Raw genomic sequence first — 26,763 nt, 5'->3', positions numbered from 1 at the left:
GTGGAAGATGGCTCAAGTGCCTGGGCCCCTGCACTCTCCAGGGAGGCCCAGATAAGTTCCTGCCTCCTGGCTTCAGATCTACCTGGCTGTTTAGGGAATGAACCCAGCAGGTGGACAATCTCTTTCTGTCTCTGCCTCTCTCTGTCTGTAACTACCTTTCAAATAAACAAATGAAATAGAAGGAAGGAAGGAAGGAAGGAAGGAAGGAAGGAAGGAAGGAAGGAAGGAAGGAAGGAAGGAAGGAAGGAAGGAAGGAAGGAAGGAAGGAAGGAAGGAAGGAAATTTGCATCATACCTCAGACAGCCTGTTTCATTCCTGGTTCTGGCCCCGGACTCCAGCTTCCTCCTGCTGTAGACCCAGGAAGACAGCACTTACAGCTTAAGTAATGTGGGTTTCTGCCACCCAGATGAGAGAATTGATTGAGTTCCCAGCTCTAGGTGCCAGTCAAGGGCAGTTACAAGCATTTGGGGAGTGAGTAAGTAGATGGACAATAGGCTCCCCCCCCCCCCCCCCCCCGACTTTCCTCCTCCCCCCCTAGTTTGTTGTTCTATCTTGCAAATAAATAAATTACAAATAAAAAGAATTTAAAAGGGGTTAACAAGGTCAAGTTACAGAGACTCAAATAAAATTGGGACTAAAAAGAGCCAGCTGCATTTGGCAATTACAGAATCACTGAACAAATTGAAAACAAGGCTGACATCTCAACTTGCCAGAGTCCTGCCCTTGACCCCCAAGGCCTTCACGTTTTCAGGCACTAGTGGGATATCTGCCTGGATTCCACCTCTCCTCTAGCTCCTGGCCTTTCCCAGGCACATGCAGAAAAGTCTGATCATCTCCTTTTATACTGCTATCTTCTTTATGCTACCACAAACACAAAAACTAAGCTAAACTGTTCTCAGTAGTTTCACGCTTATGTTTCTCTTCTCTGTCTCTGCGATCAATAGGCAGCTGTCATCAATATACATAAATATATTTTCAAATAGATCATGAGATAGGTAAATATTCAGCAGAACCTTTTCATTAAAGTATTGAAAATAATATCAAATGGTGGCCAATGAACAACTAAAACACTCATTTTTAAAAGTTCCCAAAATGCTGGAAGTTGATGATTACTTTTTTTAAGATTCACTAGATTTACAATCACTGAACTATAACCAAGAAGCTCATAATCAAAATAGAAATTTCATTCCTGATAATTAATTGCAAATCTTAAGAAAGTAAAATGCTAAAGAAATGTTCAACTATGTGAAGGAGAGCAACATCGTTCCTAACACAGCCTTTCTTTTTTTTTTTTTTAAACTTTTATTCAATGAATATAAATTTCCAAAGTACAGCTTATGGATTACAATGGCTTCCCCTCCATAATGTCCCTCCCACCTGCAACCCTCCCCTTTCCCACTCCCTCTCCCTTTCCATTCACATCAGGATTCATTTTCGTTTCTCTTTATATACAGAAGGTCAGTTTAGCATACATTAAGTAAAGATTTCAACAGTTTGTTCCCACACAGAAACATAAAGTGAAAAACACTGTTTGAGTACTAGTTATAGCATTAAATCTCAATGTACACACATTAAGGACAGAGATCCTACATGAGGACACAGCCTTTCTAACACACAGGAGCATAGGCTAGGAAGTGTCATTATGCTCTAAAATGAAATGAAATTTGTTCACCTTATATAAATAAAAAAATTTCAAATAGTCTTTTAAAAAGTTAAAATAAATAAATGGAGACCTACTCCAGGGTTTGATTTTCCACTTGCTTAATCTAAACATCCGTACGTGGGTGCTTGGCATAGTGTTTAAGGTGCTGTTTGGGCAACTGTGTCTCATATCAGAATGCCTGAGTTTGAGTCCTGGCTTCACTTCAGATTCAGCTTCCTACAATACACAGCTGGGGAGGCATAAACTGATGATTCAATGACTTGGGTCTCTGCCACCACCATGGAAGATTCATATTGAGTTTGGGCCTCTTGGCTTAGGCCTTGGCCCAGTCCTGGCTGTTGTGGGCATTTGTGTATCAATCAGTGGATGGAAGACCTTTTTTGTCTGTCTCTCTGCCTTTCAAAAAAATTTTAAATGATAGTAATTTTTGAAACATTTTTAAAATAAAAATAAAATTTTGTTATCAGAAAATCCATTTCATACCAAAGTTATCTTAACAAAACTTATTTCTAAGTCTCTGGTTAACTGAAAGCAAATTGGCAGATCCTGTGAAATTGCTAGAGCCTGTGAAAGAATAAGAAGTTAAATTAGGTTTACTGATTAGTACCATCATTTTCAAGCTTTCTTACATAGTAGAACGAGCTCTGCAGGATTTTCAAACCTCTACGGCTGGAGTGAGAATTTGGTGTAGTCGATAAGATGCTGCCCAGTATGCCCACACCCTACATCAGAGAGGCAAGCTCCGCGTGCCAGCTTTTTGCTAATGTAAACCCATGGAGGAAGCAGGTAATGGCACAAGTAGGCAGATCCCTGCCACCCATGGCAGGTGAGGGGGACAGAGAGCTGCACTGAGTTTCATGCTACTGGCTTTGGGCTGGCCAGCCAAACTTTTTGGGTATTTGAAGATTTTTCCATGGGGCCAGCAGTGTGGCATAGCAGGTAAAGTCGCTGCCTGCAGTGCTGGCAAAGCATATGGACGCTGGTTCAAGTACCGGCTGCTCCACTTCCAATCCAGCTCTCTGCTGTGGCCTGGGAAAGCAGTAGAAGGTGGCCCAAGTCCTTGGCCCCTGCACCCACATGGGAGACCCAGAAGAAGCTCCTGGTCCCTGACTTTGGATCAGCACAGCTCTGGCCATTGTGGCCAGTTGAGGAGTGAACCAATGGATGGAAGACACCCCCCCACACACACCTTGGTCTGTCCTTCTCTCTCTGTGTAACTCTGATTTTCAAATAAATAAATAAATCTTAAAAAAAATTGGCCAGGAGATATGAGCTTTCTGTCTCTTCTTTACCTCCTAAATTAAAAAATAACTATAAAAATTCCAGTGTCCAGGCTGACTAATACTAGTTAAATCAGAATCGTTCGAGGGTATGGTCCAGGCCACCTACTTTTTAAAACTCTTTTACAATTCCCATGGGCAATCATGGACTAGAGAGCCTATGAACTTGTTCTGCTAACCTTGTTCTCAATACATCAGTGTTTTCGTGGTTGTGAGTAAGGACTTTGAAGTCAGAGTTGGATTTTAAATCCTAGTAGCTAAACAAACTTGGACAAGCTCCTTCACATATTTGAGCATCAGTTTGCTTGTCTATTACCAAGAAATTGTTATTCCTGATAGGGTTATCCTGAGCATTAAATACGGGGATATAAAACCTCAACAGAGAACATGGCATGAAATACTCACACAATATTGCTAATGGGATACAAATGCTCCAATGCAGTATTAATGCCTCTTGCATATCCATTATTTAGACACTTGGCCAAGAAAATTTTGCTTAAATCTGAATTAATACATGCAACCAAGTGGCAGATCTGTGCTGATTCAAAGAATTCAAATATTCAATTGCATCTTGAAGGCCCTTGTTTAAAACACATAAAGGCAGGGTTCAAAGATTCTAGAATCCACTTCCTGCCCTCACCTGCCACAACACAGATTTACGACACCTCAAAAGCAGCTGTGCGAGTTAAGTCTGACTTACAGAAGAAAGCTACTAATAAATTTCCTCAAGTCTTATTAGAGGGAACTTTTAAATCTTCAATGACACAGTAAGAAAGAACTCAAAAAAACATTTTGGTCACATTTTTCTTGTTTACTTGGTTACCCTGAAGTGTATGATGACTTGTTTTCCTTTAGTGGTATCTGCACAGTTTGACAGATGACTGTGACAAGGTTACTTTTAAATTGATAAAAGGTTTGATTGCGTCGGTGCATTTGTCAAAACTGTCTGACACAGAGTGTAATGGACTCTGCACTCCAGCCTGGATGGCACTCGGGTCTGCTCTTTCCCATCCATGTTTAGTGCACAGCAGAAGGAAACATCCAACAGGGCCAGTACAAGTCGGGGAGATTAGTTTGAACTGACCCTTCAGCACAAACCCTCCCATTTTACTCCCCTGGCCTCTCACTGTGCAAGCTTCTCCTTTCTTGTTAAATGGGAAAGTGCCATTCACAGCGTCATCTCGAAGGCGGCGATGCTAGGGTGTCGTACCTGGAGCACAGAGAACATTGGCAGAGACAAAGGGTGGGCAGGGCTGCTGACTCTCCTGTGCATCTGGTGCCGACTGGAAAAACGTGTGCGCCCACCCAAGAGTTTCCCTCCGTTTTCCTTCATTCTGCCTCAAATGGCCTTCATGGCAGCATTACCACCTCACAGCAGAACAATTCTATATTTTTCCCTCCCCAATCATTGGCAGTGGGGTCCAGTGGCCAGAGCATTCTGAGAGCACAGTGTTAGTTAAAATTTAAAAGCCACAAGGATGGTTAGATAAAACACTTTGTAGAAGTAGAGAATGTAAACATATAAATGATTTTTTTCCATTTTAAATTCTGTCCCTTATGGTAAATATTTGGATTTATGGTTGTAAGAACAATTGTTTTTTTTAAAGATTTACTTTATTTATTTGAAAGAGTTACAGAGAGAGAGGCAGACAGAGAGAGAGGTCCTCCATCCACTGGTTCACTCCCCAGATGGCCACAACAGCCAGAGCTGCGCCAATCAGAAGCCAGGAGCCAGGAGCTTCCTCCAAGTCTCCCACGCAGGTGCAGGGGCCCAAGGACTTGGACCATCCCCCACTGCTTTCCCAGGCCACAGCAGAGAGCTGGATAGGAAGAGGAGCAGCCAGGACTAGAACCAGCGCCCATATGGGATGCCAGCGCCTCAGGCCAGGGCTTTAACCCACTGAGCCACAGCGCCAGACCCTGTAAGAGCAATTTAAATGTTTTCAAGGGCTTGTTCTTAGTCATGTAATAGAAGTTACCAATTTCTTTTAAGGAGGAAGTATTATCTATCCAACAAGATGCAGTGATCTGTCTCACTTTATTAAAGCACATCATCATCTCTTACTTTCATTGGCATAGAGGAGACCTATCAAAGTATCCACCCACGAGTTTCAACTGATAACTTATCCCACGAATATAGTCGTATGACCAACTGGAGTTTTTATCTTCATTGTATTTGCCTTTAGTGATTATAAATTATAGCTACAAAATGCTTAGTAGTACACTGCTGGCTCGCTCATGACTGGGTAAGAAAATGGAATTATATATATATATATATATATATATATATATATAACTGCTTTAGGTTGTATTTTGTGCCACTTTGTTGTTTCTTTGGAAGCTCATTTAGTTTATTGTTTCTGAAATCCTTGTGTCTGAGTGGAATATGAATGCCAGTGACAAAAGATCTCCTTCACCACATGGAACTGTTCTCTCACTACAAGTATTCATTCTCACACCCTCTTTTCTGAATACAAATCATTTCCCACCTTACTTTTAACTATTCCTATTCTGTTCCTTAATTTAATGGAATCCCTTCTCTCCATTGTGTAGCTGGAATTATCTTTCTGAAACAAAAGTCTAACTAGGACACCTTTCTGTTTATGGTAATTCAATGGTTTCCTCCATTGTTCTTTAAAAAAAAAAGATTTATTTATTTATTTGAAAAGCAGAGTTACAGAGAGAAAGAGAGAGACAGAGATAAATAGAGAAACAAAGAGATCTTCCATTTGTTGGTTCACTTCCCATATGACTGCAACAGCCAGGGCTAAGTCAGGCCAAAATCAAGATCTCCTCCCGGGTCTCCCACCTGGGTGCAGGGGTCCAAGCACTTGGGTCATCTTCCACTGCTTTCCCAGGTGCATTAGCAGGGAGCTGGATGGAATTGAGGCAGCCTGGACTAGAAGCAGTGTCCATAGGGGATTCCGGCATTGTAGGCTGTGGCTAAACCCGCCACGTCACAGTGCCCCCTACCCCACATCCCACATTGCTCGAAAGCTAAAACAAAGCTCTTAACACATCTACAAAGGGGTCACCGTGTGCCTTTCCCTGTTTTCAGCACATGTGGCCTTGCCCACCCCCTTCTCTCTTGAGCCACTTGGCCTCTTCTCAGTCCTTCGTCCTTGCCATCCTTCCAGCCACATGAAGTTTCTCAGCTTATAACGCTCTTCCTTTCCTTCAGCCCAAGTTAAGCCTATTCAGCCTCTGACCCTCGCACAGTGTCCATTCCTCAGAGACGCCTTTCCTATCACATTAACTACATCTAGTCACATTACAAACCCTCTTAATACCACAATCCTCTGCGTTCCTGGGCTTATAGTTTCGATTTTATATTAAATCACAGAATTAATTGATTGGTATATATTTTCTATAGCACAATATAAAATCTGCTAAGCAAGGTGTTTGTCTAGATTGACTCAGCATAAGCATGCCACAAGTGTCCCGAAATATTTCTTGATTGGGAACTCAATAAAGTTCCTTAAGGTTTCTTTATTTTTTTAAGATTTATTTATATTTTGTTTGAGAGACTGAGTTACAGACCGAGGGAGGGAGAGACAAAGAGAAAGGTCTTTCATCCACTGGTTCACTCCCCAAATGGCCACAACAGCCAGAGCTGGACTGATCCCGAAGCCAGGATCCAGGAGCTTCTTCTAGGTCTCTCACATGTGTGCAGGGGCCCAAGCACCTGGACCATCTTCCACTGCTTTTCCAGGCCATCAGCTGGGGGCTGGATCAGAAGAGGAGCAGCTGTGACTTGAACTGGTGCCCTAATGGGATGCCAGCACCACAGGCAGAGGCTTAGCCCTCACTGCCATGGTGCCAGTCCCTCCTTAAGGTTCCTTGACATAGATATTATAAGGTCTTTAACTATAGACTTCCCTACAATACATACAATGTAACATATTTATCTGTAAAGTAGATCTAACTGGTGAGATTTTCCAAAATGTAAAATCATTGCTCATGCATATTATTTTTTGATTTTGTCTTCTTTGTTTTCACTTGTGATCTAAACATAGAGACTTTGATAAGGGATGTGAATAGAATTCTTTAATAAGAATTTCTTCCCAGATTATACATTGAGAAATAATGCAATTTTTTTCTTTAATATCATTTCTTGCTGTTCATTAGCATTGATATGGATATTGTATACTAATGCCAGAAAATTCAATATGTCTATGGCTTTTTTGTGTATCTCTATTTTCTATTATTTTATTACCATGGATATTAGCAAATATTGCATTTCCTATAACATAAAGAATATTAACTCTCAAAGTACTTATAATTCCATAGGAATAAACATATAAAATGGATTCTCATGGCAAATTCATTTAAACTTACAAATATTATATTATGCATTTTGTAGCTGAAATTGTTTTAAAGTGTTAGATGAGTGATAGGAATGCTAAAGTGGTTTTCATCTTCAGAAGACCACTCATGTAAAATAGTAATGAGTACTGAAAGAGACCAACACTACAAAAGAGTGAACAGGACTGTGTAAATGACCCACACTGGTCTCTTCCCACAGGCATCTCCAGCCGGCAGGTCACGCGGACGCAGCTGAATCAACGCAGGCTGTGGCCCTGCCCACTCTGCCCAAAGGGATGGGAGAGAATTATAACAGAGGGATGGGAGAGAATTATAATAGAAGCTCCAGAGCACACTTTGCTGTGAAAGAATGAGGTCGTCGGGGAAGTATCAAAATTTTGGAGTGAAAGGAGCACAAACTGTCAGCAAACTCAAATCCATTATTTTAGAAATCAGGGGAACCAGCTAGGAGGGGACAAGGTATTTTGTCTAAGGCCACAGACTCACTCAATGGTACAGCTAGGCTTGAAAGTCAGATTACTTCGCTTGTACTATGTCACAGGATCATGTCTGTTCTCTAGGATTCTCTTAGAATCGAAGCAGGAAATGCCAAGTCTGGATGACTTCAGTAACTGGAGAACCCACAAACACTTCACAATAATAGTAGCAAGGGCCCAATCTTACTACCTGGCCAATATTACTACGAACAAGGAGCCATTACCCTTTGTTCACTTAGCATTCACTCAAGTGCACATAAGAAACATTAACAAAATTTATTTCCTAAAGAACAAGGTTTCTGTGTCACCACATCTCTCTCTTGAGTTAAAAATGCCAAGACAGGCTTTTCGGTAATACTTTCCATTTTAAAACTTCTGGCCATTATTTGCAGAAAAGGATATTGACACAGAAATTCATAATATGATACATCAGTGGCATCTTCCTAAACCAGATCTCCAATAAAATAAAACAAAATAGATTCTGATTTATAGGATTTGCTGATTCCTGTGTTGTAAATACTCTCTCCATGGCTGATTTGGAGCTACCAAGTCTGTAACAAATCATTCATAAAACTCCTGAATATTTCACATTTGGCTGCAGCGCAGTAGTCAGAGGCAGTCTCAGCACAACACCAACATTATACAAAAAAACTAGAAATAATCAAATCCAAACCACTCTGTGAATAGAGAGGAAGCCAGGCTCAAAGAGAGAACCTGATTTGCTTCAGGGTCACACAATGGCTGGGCAGGTTGTAAACACCCAGGATTCCACCTCAATTACCCTTATCAATTACTTGAAATTTTATAAAACAGGAAGTGAGTGGTCTCCATATGATTGTTTCTTGAAAGACCAGTAGCAAGAACATGACCAAAACTATTAGTGATGCACAATTAGAGATGCACTATTAGAGATGTGGCCATGTGGTGCGGCAGTTAAGGCACCACTACCCTTGGCTCCTGGATTTGGCCTGGCCCAGCCTTTGCTGCTGTGGGCATTATTGGTGTGAATCAGCAGAAGAAAGATCCCCTTCAGTCTATATGTCTCTCTGCCTTGCAGATAAGATGAAAATAAATAAAAGACATCAAAGAACATATTTTTTAAATGCTGATTTGTGGGGTTCATCCCAGACCTAGTGACTCATAATCTCCTGGGCCCAGAAATCTGTGTTCTAACAAATGCTGTGAATGGTACAAGAAAAAGAAAGAATCTTTCCTCAATACTCACCAATATTTCTTAAATGAATCAGTTCAACCACCATTCAAAGGTAATAGCTATTCTTTTTTTGTCAGGATCCATTAAGGGAGAAACTTCATCTGAGCTTTCTGTTATAAAGTCTACAATTTCACATTTTCAAAGATATACCTTTCGAGGTAAGAGTTAGAGAGAAAACAGTAGAGGAAATTCTGCACAAATTGGAGGAATACAGTGGGTCTACATGGAAGGTGAGCACGTGCACAATGCCGAGCAGCCAAAAGACTCTGTACCAGCATTGGAGAGCAAGGTGAGACCAGACTGCAGCAGCCCAAGCCATAGGCGAAAACACTGCAGGAAGAGCCTAGTTGGAATCCAGCTTGGAGCCAAAGTAGAGGAGGAAAAAAGAAGGGTGCATTTTCTCTCTCCCCAACCATCCTGCAAAGGTGTCCTGTAACAAGCTGACAGAGAGTGGGTGCAATTTTGGGCATATGTAACAGCTGTGCTAGCTATTTCCACACCCAGCAAACAGCCAAACAGAGACTCCTGAGTCTGGAAAGAACAGCCAGGAGCTGGGTGCTCATTACTGTGGGAGGCTTGTGAGCCGGGACTGTGAAAACACTGAGGCTGTGTGGGAGAGCTCAAGGTGTGGCTGGGGCATTGGGCAGTCACTGTGGGAGGCTCCACACGATCAAGGCTCCCTGGATACCTGGAGAGCGACATTGCTGGGGAATCTGAGCTTACACTGAGGATTGCACAGAACCTTTGTGTGGTCCTTGTGGCAGAGCAGACGAATAATGTACTCACTGGGGCTAGTGCCCAGGCACTGGTCTCTTTGGAGGGGAGGAGCCTAGCTGAGTCTATGCCAACAAACAAGAAGAAACCACCCCTCTGATTAAAAAAAAAAGGAAATTTATCATGGCAAGCCTGGGTGTGCCACCTCAGATATGCCCTCCACCCTGGAGCACTGAACAGAGCTCCCAGACCACAGCCCCCACACGCCTCTAGCTATTCCCTGAAAGCAGATACAGCACTAATCCACTCAGACATAGTCCAAAGATAAAAGCCGCCATAGCTAAAAAACAAAGAAACAAACGAATATGCTGAATAACAAATGTACCAATTCAAGAAACAAGAATAAGGAAGACAACATAACACCCCCAAAAGACCACAATACTTCAATATTAGATTATGAAGATGATGAGACTGAAGAAAAGAGAGTATTAGTCAAGACATTGATCATAGGATTACTCAGAAGTTATCAGAAACAAATTCACAAACTAATGAAATCCACACATGACATTAAAGAAATTTTCTCCCACGAAATTGAGATCTTAAAGAGAAATCAAAATAAAATCCTAGAAATTAAGAACTCAATAGAACAAATAAAAAATACACTAGGCCGGCGCCGCAGCTCACTAGGCTAATCCTCCGCCTTGCGGCGCCGGCACACAGGGTTCTAGTCCCGGTCGGGGCACTGGATTCTGTCCTGGTTGCCCCTCTTCCAGGCCAGCTCTCTGCTGTGGCCAGGGAGTGCAGTGGAGGATGGCCCAAGTGCTTGGGCCCTGCACCCCATGGGAGACCAGGAGAAGCACCTGGCTCCTGCCATGGGATCAGCGCGGTGCGCCGGCTGCAGCGTGCCGGCTGCGGCAGCCATTGGAGGGTGAACTAACGGCAAAGGAAGACCTTTCTCTCTGTCTCTCTCTCTCTCACTGTCCACTCTGCCTCTCAAATAATAATAATAATACACTAGAAAGCCTTAACAACAGAATCAGTGAAGCAGAAGAAAGAATATCTGATTTAGAATACAAAGTACAGAAAATTACACAGACCAAATACAAGAAGAAGAAATTCGTAAACTAAAAAACACTGTTGGGAATCTACAGGATACCATCAAACAACCCAACATACAGGTTATCATAGATCTTGAAGGCATGGAAAGAGAGAAACGATTAGAAGGCCTTTTCATGAAATACTAACAGAGAATTCCCATAATTTGGAGAAAAAAGGGACATCCAAGTACAGGAAGCACATAGAACTCCTAATAGACATAACCAGAAAAGATCTTCACCACGACACATTGTAATAAGACCCACCACAGTAAAATCTAAAGAAAAAATTCTAAAATGTGCACAAGATAAATGCCAGATTACTCCCAAAGGATCTCCAATTAGACTCACAGTGGGCTTCTCATCAGAAACCCTTCAGGCTAGGAGAGAATGGCGAGATACAGTACAAGTCTTAAGAGAAAAAAAAAAAAAAAACTGTCAACCAAGAATACTATACCCTGCAAAGTTCTCATTTATGAAAAAAGGTGAAATAAAGACCTTAGATGACAAACAAAAACTGAAAGAATTCATCACCACCCATCCAGCCCTGCAGAAGATGTTTAAGGATGTGCTGCACACAGAAACACAGAAACATGGTCATCACTATGGGAACTATGGAAGAAGGTAAAAGAAGGAAAGCTCCCAGTAAAAGTACAACGGAAATCCAAAGCAAAAAAAAAAAGGAAAATTTATGGAAAAATGGCAGGGCAACGTTGTTACCTATCAATAGTCACCTTGAATGTAAATGGCCACATCTCAATAACAAAGATGCATACAGACTTAAAAAAAAAGAAATGATGGAAAAAGATATTCCATACTAACAGAAACCAAAAAAGAGCTGGTGTAGCGATCCTAATATCAGACAAAATAGACTTTAACACCAAAACAGTTAACAGAGACAAAGAAGGACACTATGTAATGATTAAGGGATCAATTCAACAGGAAGATGTAACTATTATAAACATATATACACTTACATACAAGGCACCTGGCTATCTAAAAGAAATGTTGGAGCTGGTGTTGTGGCATAGCAGGTAAAGCCACCACCTGCAGTGATGGCATGCCATGTGGGCACCAGTTAATTTGGCAATGCAAGATATTAAAATGTATGGGATACAGCAAAGGCAGTGTTAAGAGGAAAGTTTATAGCAATTTGTGCCTACATCAAGAAATAGGAAAGGCACCAGATAAATGAGCTATCAATGCATCTCAAGGACCTAGAAAAAGAAGAACAAACTAAACCCAAAACTAGTAGGAGAAAAGAAATAATTAAAATTAGGGAAGAAATCAATCAACAAAATTGAAACCAAAAACAAAAAAAAAATACAAAAGATCAGCAAAATAAAGAGCTGATTTTTTGAAAAAATGAACAAAAAAAAAAAAAAAAAGAAAGAAAGGAGGGAGAAGACCCAAATCAAGAAAATTCAAGTTGAAAAAGGAAATGTAACAACAGACACCATGGAAATAAAAAAAAAATCATAAGAAATTACCACAAAGAGCTGTATACCAACAAACTGGGAAACCTAGAAGAAATGGATAGATTCCTGAACACACACAACCTGCCTAAATTGAGCCAAGAAGATGTAGAAAACCTAAACAGACCCATTACCAAGGCGGAAATTGAATCAATAATAAAGACCCTCCCAACAAAGAAAAGCCCAGGACCAGATGGCTTCATTGCTGAATTCTAACAGACTGTTAAAGAAAAACTAACTCCACTTCTTCTCAAGTTATTCAAAACAATTGAAAGGGAGGGAATCCTCCCAAATTCTATCCTCCCAAATTTCTTTCACCTTAATTCCTAAACTCGGAAAAGATGCAACAGAGAAAGAGAACTACAGACCAATTTCCCTGATGAACGTAGATGCAAAAATCCTCAACAGAATTCTGGCCAATAGAATTCAATAACACATCAGAAAGATGATTCACCTGGACCAAGTGTGATTTATTCAAGTATGCAGGGATGGTTCACCATTAGCAAATAAATCAATGTGATACATCACATTAACAAATTGAATAACAAAAAAAAAAAAAACAAATAATTTTCTCAATAGATGCAGAGAAAGCACTTGATAAAATACAACACCTTTTCATGATAAAAATTCTAAGTAAATTGGGTATAGAAGGAACATTCCTCAACACAATCAAAGCAATTAATGACAAACCCACAGCCAGCATCCTATTGAATAGGGAAAAGTTGGAAGCATTCCCACTGAGAATCAGAACCAGACAAGGATATCCACTCTCACCAATGCTATTCAATATAGTCCTGGAAGTTTTAGCCAGAGCCACTAGGCAAGACAAATAAATCAAAGGGAAACATATTGGGAAGGAAGAAGTCAAACTAGCCCTATTTGCAGATGACATGATTCTATATTTAGGGGATCCAGAAGACTCCACCTAGAGACTATTATAATTCATTGAAGAGTTTGGTAAAGTAGCAGGATATAAAATCAACACATAAAAATCAATAGCCTTTGTATACACAGATAATGCTATGACCAAGAAAGAACTTCTAAGATCAATCTCATTCACAATAGCTACAAAAAAAATCAAATACATTGGAATAAATTTAACCAAAATGTCAAAGATCTCTATGATGAGAATTACAAAACATTAAAAAAAGAAATAGAAGAAGATACAAAAAATGAAAAAAAAAATTTCCATGTTCATGGATTGGAAGAATCAATATCATCCAAACATCCATTCTTCCAAAAACAATTCACAGATTATTTACAGGTATCAATGTAATACTAATCAAAATACCAAAGAGAGTCTTCTCAGATCTAGAAAAAAATGATGCTGAAATTCATATGGAAACACGGGAGACCTCAAATAGCTAAAGCAACTCTTATACAACAAAAACAAAGCTGGCAGCACCACAATACCAAGATTTCAAGACATATTACAAGGGAGTTATAATCAAAACAGCCTGCTGCTGTTAGAAAAACTGATGGACAGACCAATGGAACAGAATAGAAATGCCAGAAATCAATCCCCAAGCATTTACAACCAACTTATATTTGAGAAAGGAGCTAAAATCAATCATTGGATCAAGGAAATTATCTTCAATAAATGGTTCTGGGAAAACTGGCTTTCCACATGCAGAAGCAGTACCCCTACCTTGCACCTTATATAAAAATCCATTCAAAATGGACTAAAGACCTAAATATATTATCCAATTCAATCAAATTATTAGAGAAGATTGGGGAAAACCTTGAAGACATTGGCACAGGCAAAGACTTCTTGAAAAAGACACCAGAGGCATAGGGAATCAAAGCCAAAATCAACAAATGGGATTATATCATATTGAGAAGCTTTTGTACTGCAAAAGAAACACTCAGGAAAGTGAAGCGGCAACAGACAGAATGAGAGAAATTATTTACAAACAATGCAAGTGATAAAGTATTAATGACCAGAATATATAAAAAGATCAGGAAACTACACAACAAAACAAACAACCCAGAGAAGAAATGGGCAAAGGACTTAAACAAACATTTTTCCGAAGAGGAAATCCTAATAGCCAACAAACACATGAAAAAATGTTCAGGATCATAGCCATCAGGGAAATGCAAATCAAAAACACAATGAGGTTCTACTTCACCTCAGTTAGAATGGCTTTCATACAGAAATCAACAAACAGCAAATGCTGGTGAGGATGTGGGGAAAAGGCACCCTAATCACTGTTGGTGGGAATCTAAATTGGTAAAACCATTATGGGAGTCAGTTTGGAGATACCACAGAAACCTTAATATAGACCTACCGTATGACCCAGCCATCCCACACCTGGGAATTTACCCAAAGGAAATGAAATCAGCAAATAAAAGAGTTATCTGTACCCACATGTTTATTGCAGCTCAATTCACAATAACTAAAACATGGAATCAACCTAAATGCCTGTCAACTGAAGACTGGATAAAGAAATTATGGGATATGTACATTATGGAATACTACACAGCAATTAAAAAAATGAAATCCAGTCGCTTGCAACAAAATGGATGAATCTGGAAAACATTATACTTAGTGAAATAACTAAGTCCCAAAGGGACAAATACCATATGTTCTCCCTGATCTGTGATAACTAATAGAGCACCTGAAAGGAAATCTGTAGAAGTGATATTGACAGTTTGAGAAGCAATGACTTAAACAGTCCTTGTCTTGACTTTTGAGAAATAGGTTTTTGTTTTGTTTTGTTTTATCTTAATGGAGAATGGGACTGGGAATGGAGCAGGAGGAGGAGGTGGGGTAGGAGTGGTGGTGGCAGGGTGGGTATGGTGGGGAGACTCATTATATTCCTCAAGTTGTACTTAAGATATTTGTACTCATTAAATAAAAGGTTTCTTTGGGGGAAAAAGTCACACTTTTCAAAACAGTCTATATTTTTATAACAATAAGAAAAAGCTTCTGTTATTTACTTTCCAACTTTTAATCTCAATATTTTGTAGAGCCTAATCTAACACATATTTTATATGTCTTAGTTTAAAAAATTATTATTATTATTTTTGAGAGGAAGAAAGAGAGAGAGAGAAAGATATACACAGAGAGAGTGTTCCCAATAGCTGGTTCCCTCTCTAACAACTAGGACTTGGTTTGACCTTAGCCAGGAGAACGGAACTCTCAATCCAGGTCTCCAAAGTGGCAGGATTCAATTACATGACTCATTTATGCTACTTCCCATGGTAAGCACTGGCAGGAAACTGAAGTCAGGAGCCAGATCCAGGAATTAAACCCAGGTACTCAAATATGGTATGCTTATGTCCTACCCAGTAGGAGAAATGCCCATCCCCAAACAACCTCTTTTAAATAAATATTTACCTCCAAGGTTCTGTCTTTCCTTTTACAAAAATCATGGCATACAATAACAACAGGGTGCCCCCACCTTAATCCACTTACTGTCAATTGGTTACATAGTTATGTATTTGTATTTTGCTTTATCTGCCACTTTCTATTATTTTGATATGTACACCCAATCTAAAAATCCAGAACAAAGGCAAATAAATATTGTCTGCTTTGATTTCCTTTTCTAATATCTTAGAGGTTGGAAAATTTACAAAATAAATATCCTCTCAACCTTCTTGCAAAAGCATTGCAAAAGAGAAAAAGAACAACTGAGTAATAGTTTCTCCAAATTAAAAAATGCTGAAGTAAGACACAATCAAAAGACAAATATCTGTACTAATATTACTTTATAAATAATTAGAGAGCAATCTGAAAATTCAGGTCCATGTTCCTTAATTCATTATTCTGTATTAATTTTATTTGGAGGACACACTCAAATACATTTGATATATTTGCACATAAATAAAAGGGCTAATAGCCTAAGTGTTGGTAGGCAATAGAGTAATAAAAAATATTTGGAAGGAGATTTTTGATTTCTACTCTTCCTAGCAAATATAAAAGCTCCTGGTCTTTGAGGATAGCTTCCCTGTGCTTGGCAGATGTTTCAAGGATACTAGATTAACCATATTATTCTATAATCACTTTGTCCTGGCTGTACCTGTGTTTGTTAAGCAATGACCTTAGCTTTGGGACACAAACATAAACATCTTGAAGTCTATTTCTTTGTGGTGTTGAGATTCCCATCAGTAACACTTGTCAGCTTCTTCCATGAGACTCATGCCTGACTCCGTCAGTCCCATTGTCTGAGAGCATAACTCCCCATCTTTCAGGTCAATAAATGTGAATCAGCCAACAGTTCCTTGTACATCTGTCAAGAACTTGAACCTCCAGCTCCAATCAAATCTTACACAAACTCCACTCCCTGAAATAGGCTGAAATGCAATCTCAAATTTAAGTCCTATTTATGCTGAAGATTTTCCTCACTAAAACACCATAGACAGGGTACCCTGGGTGCAATACCAAATCATGCCTGCAGAGCAGTAGCGGGGTGAGAAATCGCTCAGAGAGCAGAAGCACACTTACGGTTGGCACAGCTTGATCAGGTCCTGGTCAGTGGTGCCTGGTGGAAGGCCTCGAATGTACAGGTTGGTTTTACTCAACTGTTCCCCGCTGCTGGTGTTGCTGCTGTTGTTGCTGCTACTGTTTGTGCTGGGGCTGGGAGGAGCCATGGGGTGGGGAGCTGGTGCATAGGACTGCTGCAAATAGAAAGAGCTGTTACTGGAAAAACAAGAGCCAGCATCCCTGTTCACAGCCCAGCGGCACAACTTGGAAGCAGTGCAAGTTTCTCATCCTCTCCACCCCATACATGCACATGCATTTTTACAGCCCCACTGTGTGCTGCCCATGAGCCCTGTGTTTGGATCGGCATGTCACCCATAAACGGGATTAGAAGATGGCAGCCATAAGGCTTTTGAATTTGTCCCTGACCACACCAAGTCTCCTTAGGCCTGTCAAGTAGTGTGCTATCTACCTCTTTTATAAATAAAATGATTCCCTCTCGTCACCAAGGTTCTGCCCCATGCTTCTCTCTCCTTGTCTAGCATCTTTGCTTTGCTTGTACTCCTTCATGCCCTCCTTCTCTCCAGAGAAATTCTCCCCTATTGTTTTTTCATCATGACTGGCCAGCAAATTCCTGATGTGTAGAAATTCTTCTGTAGAGACTGAATCTATGAACAAATAAGTGATTGAATGAACAAATCCATTGCTGCTCTTTCCCCCATTCTCAAAATGCTCACTGTCCCTTGTTTGTAAAGGGAGTCACCATTCTCTCCTTACTTTCGAGACACACTTGGAATTACTCTGATCCAGAGTCTCAACCTAAGCACCACAGACTTTCTGGGCAGAATGATTTTGTTCACGATACCATAGTTAGCAGCACACTTGGCCTTTACCCACCAGATTCTAGTGGCACATGGCCTCCAGGTGTGATGAACAAAACATCTGTACACATTGCAAAATGCCCACTGGTGGTGATGATAGTCTCTGCACCACCAGAGAAGCACTGTTGTAATAAGCCACATCATGTCATGGCCAATTGAAAGTGATAAAATGTATAGTTCATAATTTTACCTGTAGAATTAATAAATATATTTATTCATTACATTTCCTACTTTTTTAAATACAAGCAAAGCCTGAAAAGTTCTCAAGTTACTCTATGAGTTGCGTCCTGTCTATGTCTTTCATTGGCTATGTGATCCGTAGAGGGAGCCTTAACCTCTCTGAAATAGCTCTCTCATTAATATGAAGAGGATAACAACAGTACTTTCCTAGAGCATAGAGTCGTTAAAAAAAAAAAAAAAAAACTCATTGATCAATGCAAAGACAGTTTTCAGGAATTTGTAAGTCCACAATAAATACTAGCAAGAATAACAAAAATTGCTCACATTTGTGGTTTCTATATGTTGCAAATATATTACTCCCTATCACAATTCTGCTTGTCAACTGCAATCTGGAATGTTATCCAAAGACACAAAGAACATATTCATCCAGATTCCTGTAGGGAGACTCTTGGCTGTGTTCTAACCTGAAGACTCATTAGCTGTTTTATCAGGGTTGGAAGGTGTGTAATTATCAAACAGCAAGTTTTGGGAACAATAGCAAGAAAGCGTTTGTTCAGATGAGGTCAAACTACACAATCTTTTTTGCCGTGAAACAAAGCTAAGGAATCACTTGACAGCAGAAAACAAAGAAAGAAGCATCTTTGTGCCTCTATAGTCTCATTCTAAAATAAAAACCTAAAAGAAAAATCAAAATGTAAATAGTGCAAACTTGTCCTTTTTTTTTTTTTTTTTTTTTTTTTTTTGACAGGCAGATTGGACAGTGAGAGAGAGAGAGAAAGGTCTTCCTTTGCCGTTGGTTCACCCTCCAATGGCCGCCGCGGCCGGCGCGCTGCGGCCTGTGCACCGCGCTGATCCGATGGCAGGAGCCAGGAGCCAGGTGCTTCTCCTGGTCTCCCATGGGGTGCAGGGCCCAAGCACCTGGGCCATCCTCCACTGCACTCCCTGGCCACAGCAGAGAGCTGGCCTGGAAGAGGAGCAACCGGGACAGAATCCGGCGCTGGGACTAGAACCCGGTGTGCCGGCGCCGCTAGGTGGAGGATTAGCCTAGTGAGCCGCGGCGCCGGCCACAAACTTGTCCTTTTAAGAATGGGTGCTGCAGCCCAAACTGATAGTTCTGCTGGGTCCAGGGAAATGCAGAAGCATCCCAGAAAGAAAGTGATCGCAGCCTTGATGACAGAGAGCTGCAGTTCTTACACCACAACCTCTACGGACTTCCACTGAACTGAGATCCCCAGAACTAGCAGCAAGTCCTGAAAATCGTGTGTGATTCTTTACCCCTAGTATCAGACTCCGTTGCACTACCAACCTTACCTTTACCACTCTCAGCACAAACCTACGTGGTTGGCTCTACCCATCCTTCTGATTTCAAATCAAGCGCCACCCTGCAGCACTGTTATTTCCCTCCATCATTTTCAGCACACCTGGTCTTTAGCTAATGTGTTTATGGCTTGCTTATTTAATGCTATCTCTAGCATTAATCTCCATGTTCCCTGAGGCAGGGAATGTATCACCCATTATATGAATAGCTCCTAGCCTCTTTCCCGATATACAGTAGGTACTTAATAAAAATTGGTGCTGTATCATGGACATGAAAACGAAACACAGCACTTAGCCTGTACAGAGAGGAAACCAAGTTTCAGCAGGAACTTGGTGTCATTTTATGCTGTTCTCATTTATTTTACACCCTCAGGATTTCAGATTAGCACCAGTCCATATTACCACCTAGTGTAAAAGGCTGCTTCTCAGATTCAGTACATCAAAGCACAACTCATTACATCCTTTCTCTTATCTCTCCATTCCCCATACCACTCCCACTTCCCAATAATCCTATGGCTTTCAGGACCCTGTCATTCTTGTAGCCTCCATGCTCAAAACCTCAGGGTTGGCTTCCTATGCTCCCTAATCCTAACTCTCCGGAGAGTCGGCCAGCACCATCCCTGCCAGCTCTGGAATCACCCTTGCCTCTGAATTCCCCTTGCTCCCCAGGTCAGCGTCGGCAGCATGTCTCAGGGACAGGGCTGCAAGCTCCCCCTCTGGTCTCCTTTCCCTCCTGCTTCTCTGTCTGAGCCTTTGAGTCGGTGAAAGAATCAGAGGTGGGAGAATATAACACTGAACTATCAAATGGATGCACAAGCTGACCAAGAATTAAGGAATGGGGAAATGGGAGAACAGATAGGAGAGGAGCAAATTCCAGAGCCTACAACTCCCACTTTTGAAATAAACAACTTTCTCAATCATTTCTTTAATATTACTTAATGTAGTATCAACATGTTTTAATGTAGAATTTTAAAATGAATTACACAGAAGAACATTTTCTTTTGCCAATATGTGAATTAAATGGCAGATATTCAGTGCCTTTTTTTGGAATTTAATATCTACATAAAGCTCAAGTTTCTTTCCTGGCAGGAAACAGTATGACTCACTTCCTGACCTAAAGTACTCTGTTTCTCTCCTTGGACACCCTCAACACTGGGGCTTTAATGCTTTTACAAGGGCTGCACACAGTAGGTGCTCAGTATACAGTTGCTCAAGGGGCTTCCCGGTCTCCCTGGTCTCTCTGTCTCAAAAGGTGCAGGAGAGATTTTTCCTTTACCTCTCCTATGTTTCATTCTCCTAAAATTCTCAAGGCCTCTCTAAAGCTGTTTGCTACCACTTTCACCTCCCCTCTCTCTGAATTCTTTGAATTCCATTCTGTGCTCCAGCTTCTTTTAAAATGAGACTTTGTTTAAAGCCCTTTTTCCCACTGCACAGTCTTTAAAGCCACTAGGGAGCTGGAAGAAATGTCTCCAGCTTTATGTACCACGGTTCAGATGCACCAGTTCAGAGGGAGCCCTTGACCATCAAATAATAAGCCACCAGCTATAGGACCATCAGTCTGTGTTTACCAAATTCTCTGTTTACCCCAGGGATCTTCCCATACTGGAGCTCCACTTAGTAAATTGCACGAAACAATGAATGTGCTGTCCAATGGCCCCCAAATATCTTTGGGGGAAAAATCAGTCCAAAACCTAGGAGAGTTGGAATGAAATCAGTGAACTTGCATACCTGGAAAAGAGACCTGTACTTTACAAATAGGAGTGGGGGTACCACATGAGTGGAGAAAAGCCCTTAGGAAAAAGTAAACAATAAAAGGTGTTTTTTTTTTCTGGTCATATTATTGTTTGTAAATTAAAGAAATCCTGCTGAATGTATAGAACCAGTCAATCCACAGATTTTAACAGCCTGTGTGGGGACTCTGTATAATCTTTCGTATTTCATTTATCTATGACGCGCTGACTGATTTAGGTAGCAGTCAGCATTGTAAATCATTCTTTGGTTTTGAGAATTATAAATTCCTTCCTCTCCACCCACTTTTAAAATATAAATCCTTTAATCAACAAAATGTTGGCAGAAGGTTCTCGGAATGCCTGACAAATGTGCAGGTCTCAATGAATTAATTTGTGAAAAGCAAAAGCGATTGAGTATGGTCTGGCTGCAAAAGACAGATGACCACACCACAGCATCTTTGAGATGGGGCATCGATATTCTCCAGGGGTTGGGGGGTCACAGCAGCCACTTTCCTGATTGAAGTGGTTCCACTTCCCTTTTCAGTTCTGTGTCCTTAGATGGATTTGGAATTTTATCATTGATTAGCTTCTAAATCATCTTGAGGCACTGAGCAAAAGATTTTAAAATGGTAGTAAAAATATGTATTTCCCTTCAGATAAAACAGACTTTGCTGTATTGCTCAAAGTCACACTCTATAAATCTTATTTAGGGATAGGGAGGACTTAGAGTCAGGGGTTACAGAACACGAGAGCACCACGCTGTCACAGGGCAAAGGGTTGTAGCGGATTTGCAGTGTCAGCGTGGGCAGAAACTGTAGGAATGGCAGATTTTCAGAAGAGAGGCTCTGGATGGCACTCTGATTGAAGGAGGGAGAGAGAGAGGACTTCTCTTGAAGCTGCATACGTTTGGCAAGTACACAGATTTTTCACAGATGTTTATTCATCATGGCATTGCTGCAAGCGCATGTCAGGGATTATGAAACCTGGACTGTCACCCCTACCACTCAGACGCTCCATCAGAGCCGCAGAACCAACGTCTTCTTTAAGCACAACAACCTGACCTCTATTTTGGAAGATATATTCTTAACATAGCAATGCTGATCTTCATGGCATTTGTTGTCCACGTGCTAAGCATCATATAAGTGATTTTTACCACAGCCTGATGAGAGGAAAGATATTCCTCTCACTTTGCATATCAGGGAACTGAGGCAAGCTGGAAGGGGAAATGACCTTCTCGGGTTACAGGGCTGCAGCCTCAATGTCAACTTAGGAAGTGGACCCCAGAAGCCCAGCAGGCCTCCAGGACACTACAGAACTTCAAGTGTGCATGATATGGGCACCAATAAACACGAACACTTCTTTGAAGTCAGCACTGGAGGATGCGACCCTGGCCAAGGCTCTGCACATTCACAAATAGACAGGAGGAGAAGACAAACAGCAGAGCAAAGGTTAGCAAGCCCTCTCCCTCCGTCAGAATTTCAATGAAGATCTTAAACTTTAATTTCAATAGGGAAACCACCATTAGAATCAAGCATGCTTTGAGTTTTTCAAATAATGTCAAACAAGTGGGTTCATTTGTCAAGATTCACGGTTTGTTATTTAATAACAGGAAAATGAACTGGCTTGTAGATCATCCTAAACAGCTGATTCATTCAGTGTGCTTTGTTAATGTGCCTCATTTCTCAAGTTTGAAAACTGAATCAACTGGGTACTCCTCCATTCTTGTAAAACGTGTGGGCTGAGTGTGTAGGTTTAAGGGGAAGGTTAGCTACATCTCTGGTCTCTATGTATTTTGCAGAAAGGTTAGAGAGGGTTATGAGTCATCCCCTTCATTTGTTTGTTTTAAGAGGATGCATTTGGTACCACTGATAGGTGTTCCTTAGACTTCAAGGGGGTAAAAGCCAATCAGTTAACCAAGTCCTTGGGGCCAATGCTATTGCACAGTAGGTTAAACATCAGCCTGCGGTGCTGGCATCCCATATGGGCACCAGTCTGAATCCCAGCTACTCCACTTCTGATCCATTCCCCTGCTGATGGCCTGGGAAAGCAGTGGAAGATGGCCCAAGTGCTTGGGCCCCTGCATCTGCCTAGGGAACTGAGGAAGCTCCTGGCTCCTGGCTTCTGATCGGCTCAGCTCTGGCTGTTGTAATCATTCGGGGAGTAAGCAGGTGGAGGACCTCTTTCTCTGTTTTCCCTCTCTATGCCTGTAACTATGCCTCTCAAGTAAATACAAAAATCTTTTTAAAATAAATAAATAAAATAAAAAATAAACCAAGTCCTCTTTTACAGAACTTCAATCTATGGGTCTGCAGGCAGGGTTGTGATACATGTGCACTAACTAGATCATCTTAAATCAGAGAGCTCAACATCTTAAGTCATTGATTGCTTGTTACAGGGAGCTGTCCTATGCATTGTAGAAAATGTAACAACATCCCTCCTACCTTGCTATTCCTACTCAGTTACACTTGCCTCCCTACAACTTGTGACAACAAAAAATATTTTCAGATATTGCCACATGTTTCCTGGGAGGAGGAAGGGGAAGGACATCACCTCCAGTTGAGAATCACTATTTTAAACAGATTCTACCCCTGTCCTTGAAAGGTCAATGCAGTAGCTCTAATGGAATAATGATACAAAGCCAATGGCCTAAAAACCATTCCATCAAAACACCCTGTCACCCAAACCAAAGTTCAACTTCTTACCCCTAGGTTCACACGGCATTTGCCCCCTGCACCTTCACCCTCTGTAACCTCAGTGTCAGTAGATGCCATTTTATCTGCAGCAGCCTGGGTCTGGACCATACTTCTCTTTCTCATTGGCACATAATTCTTTTACAAAGAGAATTTCAATAGTTTTTGCATGCAGTTCCCCTTGGCTGGGAATCACAGAGCCCTGATGCCAAAATGCAGTCAGTTCTATTGCAGGCATCTGGCTGCTGGCAGGATCCTGAGGCAGTTGGTCTGGTGGTTTTTGGAGTCGCCTTGGACTCCATCACGCAGCAGTCTGTTCTGCTGATGGTCTCCCCAATTTGTTTTTATTCGTCTTCAGTGCAACAGAATTTGTACTCTTTTATCCACTCAAGGGTAAAGCTCTGGATAAAGTCTCCCATGGGACTGAGATGCCAACTCTTTTACTATCCAAAAATGAATACAAACCACATTCCTGTCTTAAATCATACATTATTTAGCCTGCACGTACACATGTGATCCATTGCTCTGTGGATAATGCTGCTGCAGGCTATTGGATTCTCCTAGACAGTGTAATTTTCACATAACCTTGCTTCCGCCAGTGTGAACACAACATGAGAGAGTACACACAGCAAGAACTATGGCAGGCACTGGTGTGTCCATAATAGCATCAAATGAAGGTGACTATGAACACTGCCTATGCAAGCAACAACAAATGCAGCTAAATTAATATCAAAGACAAGCCAGACAATTTTAGCCATAGTCCCATGAACCACATACATTATGGCTTGGTAATTTTATGCTAGGCAATTGCCTCTCCATTATCTAGAATATGACTATAGAAAACGATTGTTTCAATTATGCCTTTTATAATAGAGTTTGGTGAAAACCTTCCCTACATGGCTTTTTCTGAGTAATAAAGGACAAAACTTCTCATAAAATGCAGCCGTTCAAACACCTTCTGTCAGTTGGCCTAGGTAAAAGCTGCTGTCAACAGCAGTAACATGGTACTGAGAGTCCCGGATTGCTCCATGTGAATGTAGCTTTGCCATTTACTAGACATGTAAATTCTTTCATGAGTGAAAGAGGGACTGCAATAACATCCCTTCATAGTACTGCTGTAACACGAACATATAAATCACAAGTATTTAGCATAGTGCCTGGTACCAAGTCAATACTTAGTATTTTTGTTTGTTTTACCATCATCTTCATCATCATCATTGTCGTCGTCATCCATCTCCTTAAAATGAGCATTGCTCTCTCAGTTCTACGTGGAGTAATATATCTTGAAGGGTATGATTTAAGAGCTAATTTTTAAGCTTGGGAGCTGCTATGCTTGAAATGAAATTATGTCATTAGAACCTACAGTTTACCATTTTCATCAAGAACCAAAGTGCAGTAAGTAAGCAGCAGTGATGAACCAATCATTGTGGATGGAATGGCTAATTGCTTTCAGGGTATTTACAAATCAAACTGGGTTTTTATTAGAATTCTGTGAGGATGCAATTCACTTTTACTCTAAATATTAGTTTTCAAATACTTTGTCGGATTGCCTAATCACATGTAACTCTGTGCTATTTACAAATAAGCTTAATTTACAGTCATTGAATTCCATTCAGAGGTTTAGACATTAAATGATATTTGAAAATTCATGATGCTTCCAGACAGAAGTAAACTAGCTATTGTTAGATTCAAGCACCTATAAAGAAATTTCATTACCACATTTACAAGCTAGAGAAGAGTGTCTGCTATAGGGGATGTGGTAGACTTTTACAAGATTGCCAGTTCTCTAAATGCCAATGGCATCTGGTCATCACCCAATCCCTCTTTTAATCTGACCAATTCTTGATCTCTTCAAGGAAAAATAAACAAAATTAGCCTACTTCAAACACGAAGGGCTTATAGTAACAGTGAGTATACAGACATTGGAGCCACCCTTTGGAAATAACCCAAGCAAAATGCCCCCACTATCAATTAGGATGGAGTCCTTGTGGAAGGATGAATCTTGTGGAAGTCTTCACACCCAGGTGAACACTGCAATGCCAGCTACTGCAGGAACAATAATTGCTAGAATGCGAGCATTCTCCAGAAATGCTAAAAGTGACCATGATCCCTCAATGCAGCATCTGCCCTGACCCTGGAAGTAATGTCTCCAAATTCAGTGCAAATTGTTGAAATCATTACTTGGTTTAGAGTTGGTCTTCTGTGTACAAAGTCAATTGAAAATGAATCTTGTGACTTAATGCTATAACGAGTACTCAAACAGTATTTTTCACTTGGTGTTTCTCTGTGGGTACAAACTGTTGAAATCTTTACTTAAGGTATACTAAGCTGATCTTCTGTATATAAAGAAAATTGAAAATGAATCTTGATAAGAATGGAAGGGGAGAGAGAGTGGGAAAGGGGAGGGTTGCGGGTGGGAGGGAAGTCATGGGGGGGGAGCCAATGTAATCCATAAGCTGTACTTTGGAAATCTATATTCATTAAATAAAAGTTAAAAAAAAAAAAGAAAATGAATCTTAATGGAGAATGGCACTGGGAATGGGAGAGTGAGGAGGTGGGGGGATAGGAGTGGGAGTGGCAGGGCAGGTATGGTGGGAAGAATCACTATATTCCTAAAATTGTAATTATGAAATTTGTATTCCTTAAACAAAAGGCTTCTTTGGGGTTAAAAAATCAACCCAAATGATCTAGAATCACTGCAAAAGGACTGAAATCCCAGAACAAGTCATCAGCAACTGTCCATGGGGGTCTATGCGACATATAGACAGAAAGAGGAAATTGGCTAAAGCATAAAATGATTATGCTTCGAGTCATAATCTTATATCTTAGAGGTTTGCCTATTATTTTAATTCAGCATTTCCCCATAACCCTTATTTTTCACTCTTTCCTATTTTTTTTGGAAATTGTTTTATAGTTCAGCACTCTGTTTCCTAGAACTACTACTATTATGAGTAACATTTTCAAAAATTAATTTCCCCAGCTTTATTATATGTGCCCTCCTACATAGAATGAAGACTGACTATTGTGACTTAAAAAGTATCACCACTAGATATGTTAATACTTCATTGCAACTAGAGAAACTAAACTTTCAGAGTTGCAGAAGTTATGGTTCCAAATATAATGAGTCATTTTCCCACTCAACTGAGAAATTTTCACACTAACCAATCATATATCTTATTTGGTTATGAGTAGCTAATGAGAGATAGAAATACTGAATTTTGTTCTCAACCATGCATAATAAAAATGACTATCAATGATGGAGAGACAACCAGAACACCAAACAGTGTAAGACTTTTTTGTC

General features: G+C 40.6%; 1 protein-coding gene across 19 annotated transcripts in view; it reads right to left on the bottom strand.

Annotated features, from left to right (window-relative positions):
* RBMS3 (RNA binding motif single stranded interacting protein 3) overlaps window positions 1-26,763 on the bottom strand; it is a 1,620,164-nt gene that overhangs the window by 618,190 nt on the left and 975,211 nt on the right. For 13 of the 19 annotated variants that reach the window (XM_051858893.3, XM_089331200.1, XM_070072889.2 and 10 more), the window contains one exon: window positions 16,689-16,861. In XM_051858893.3, coding sequence (XP_051714853.1) covers window positions 16,689-16,861 — 173 coding nt within the window. The remainder of the gene's footprint in view (window positions 1-16,688; window positions 16,862-26,763) is intronic. The other 6 variants (XM_089331201.1, XM_051858897.3, XM_089331203.1 and 3 more) reach the window with 1 other exon arrangement.

Source organism: Oryctolagus cuniculus, chromosome 4 (genome assembly GCF_051225735.1).
Source record: "Oryctolagus cuniculus isolate XC-2025 breed Fujian yellow rabbit chromosome 4, ASM5122573v1, whole genome shotgun sequence".
Classification (NCBI taxonomy): domain Eukaryota; kingdom Metazoa; phylum Chordata; class Mammalia; order Lagomorpha; family Leporidae; genus Oryctolagus; species Oryctolagus cuniculus.
The sequence above is the reverse complement of the archived record's forward strand: the minus strand, read 5'-3'. Positions and strand labels throughout refer to the sequence as shown.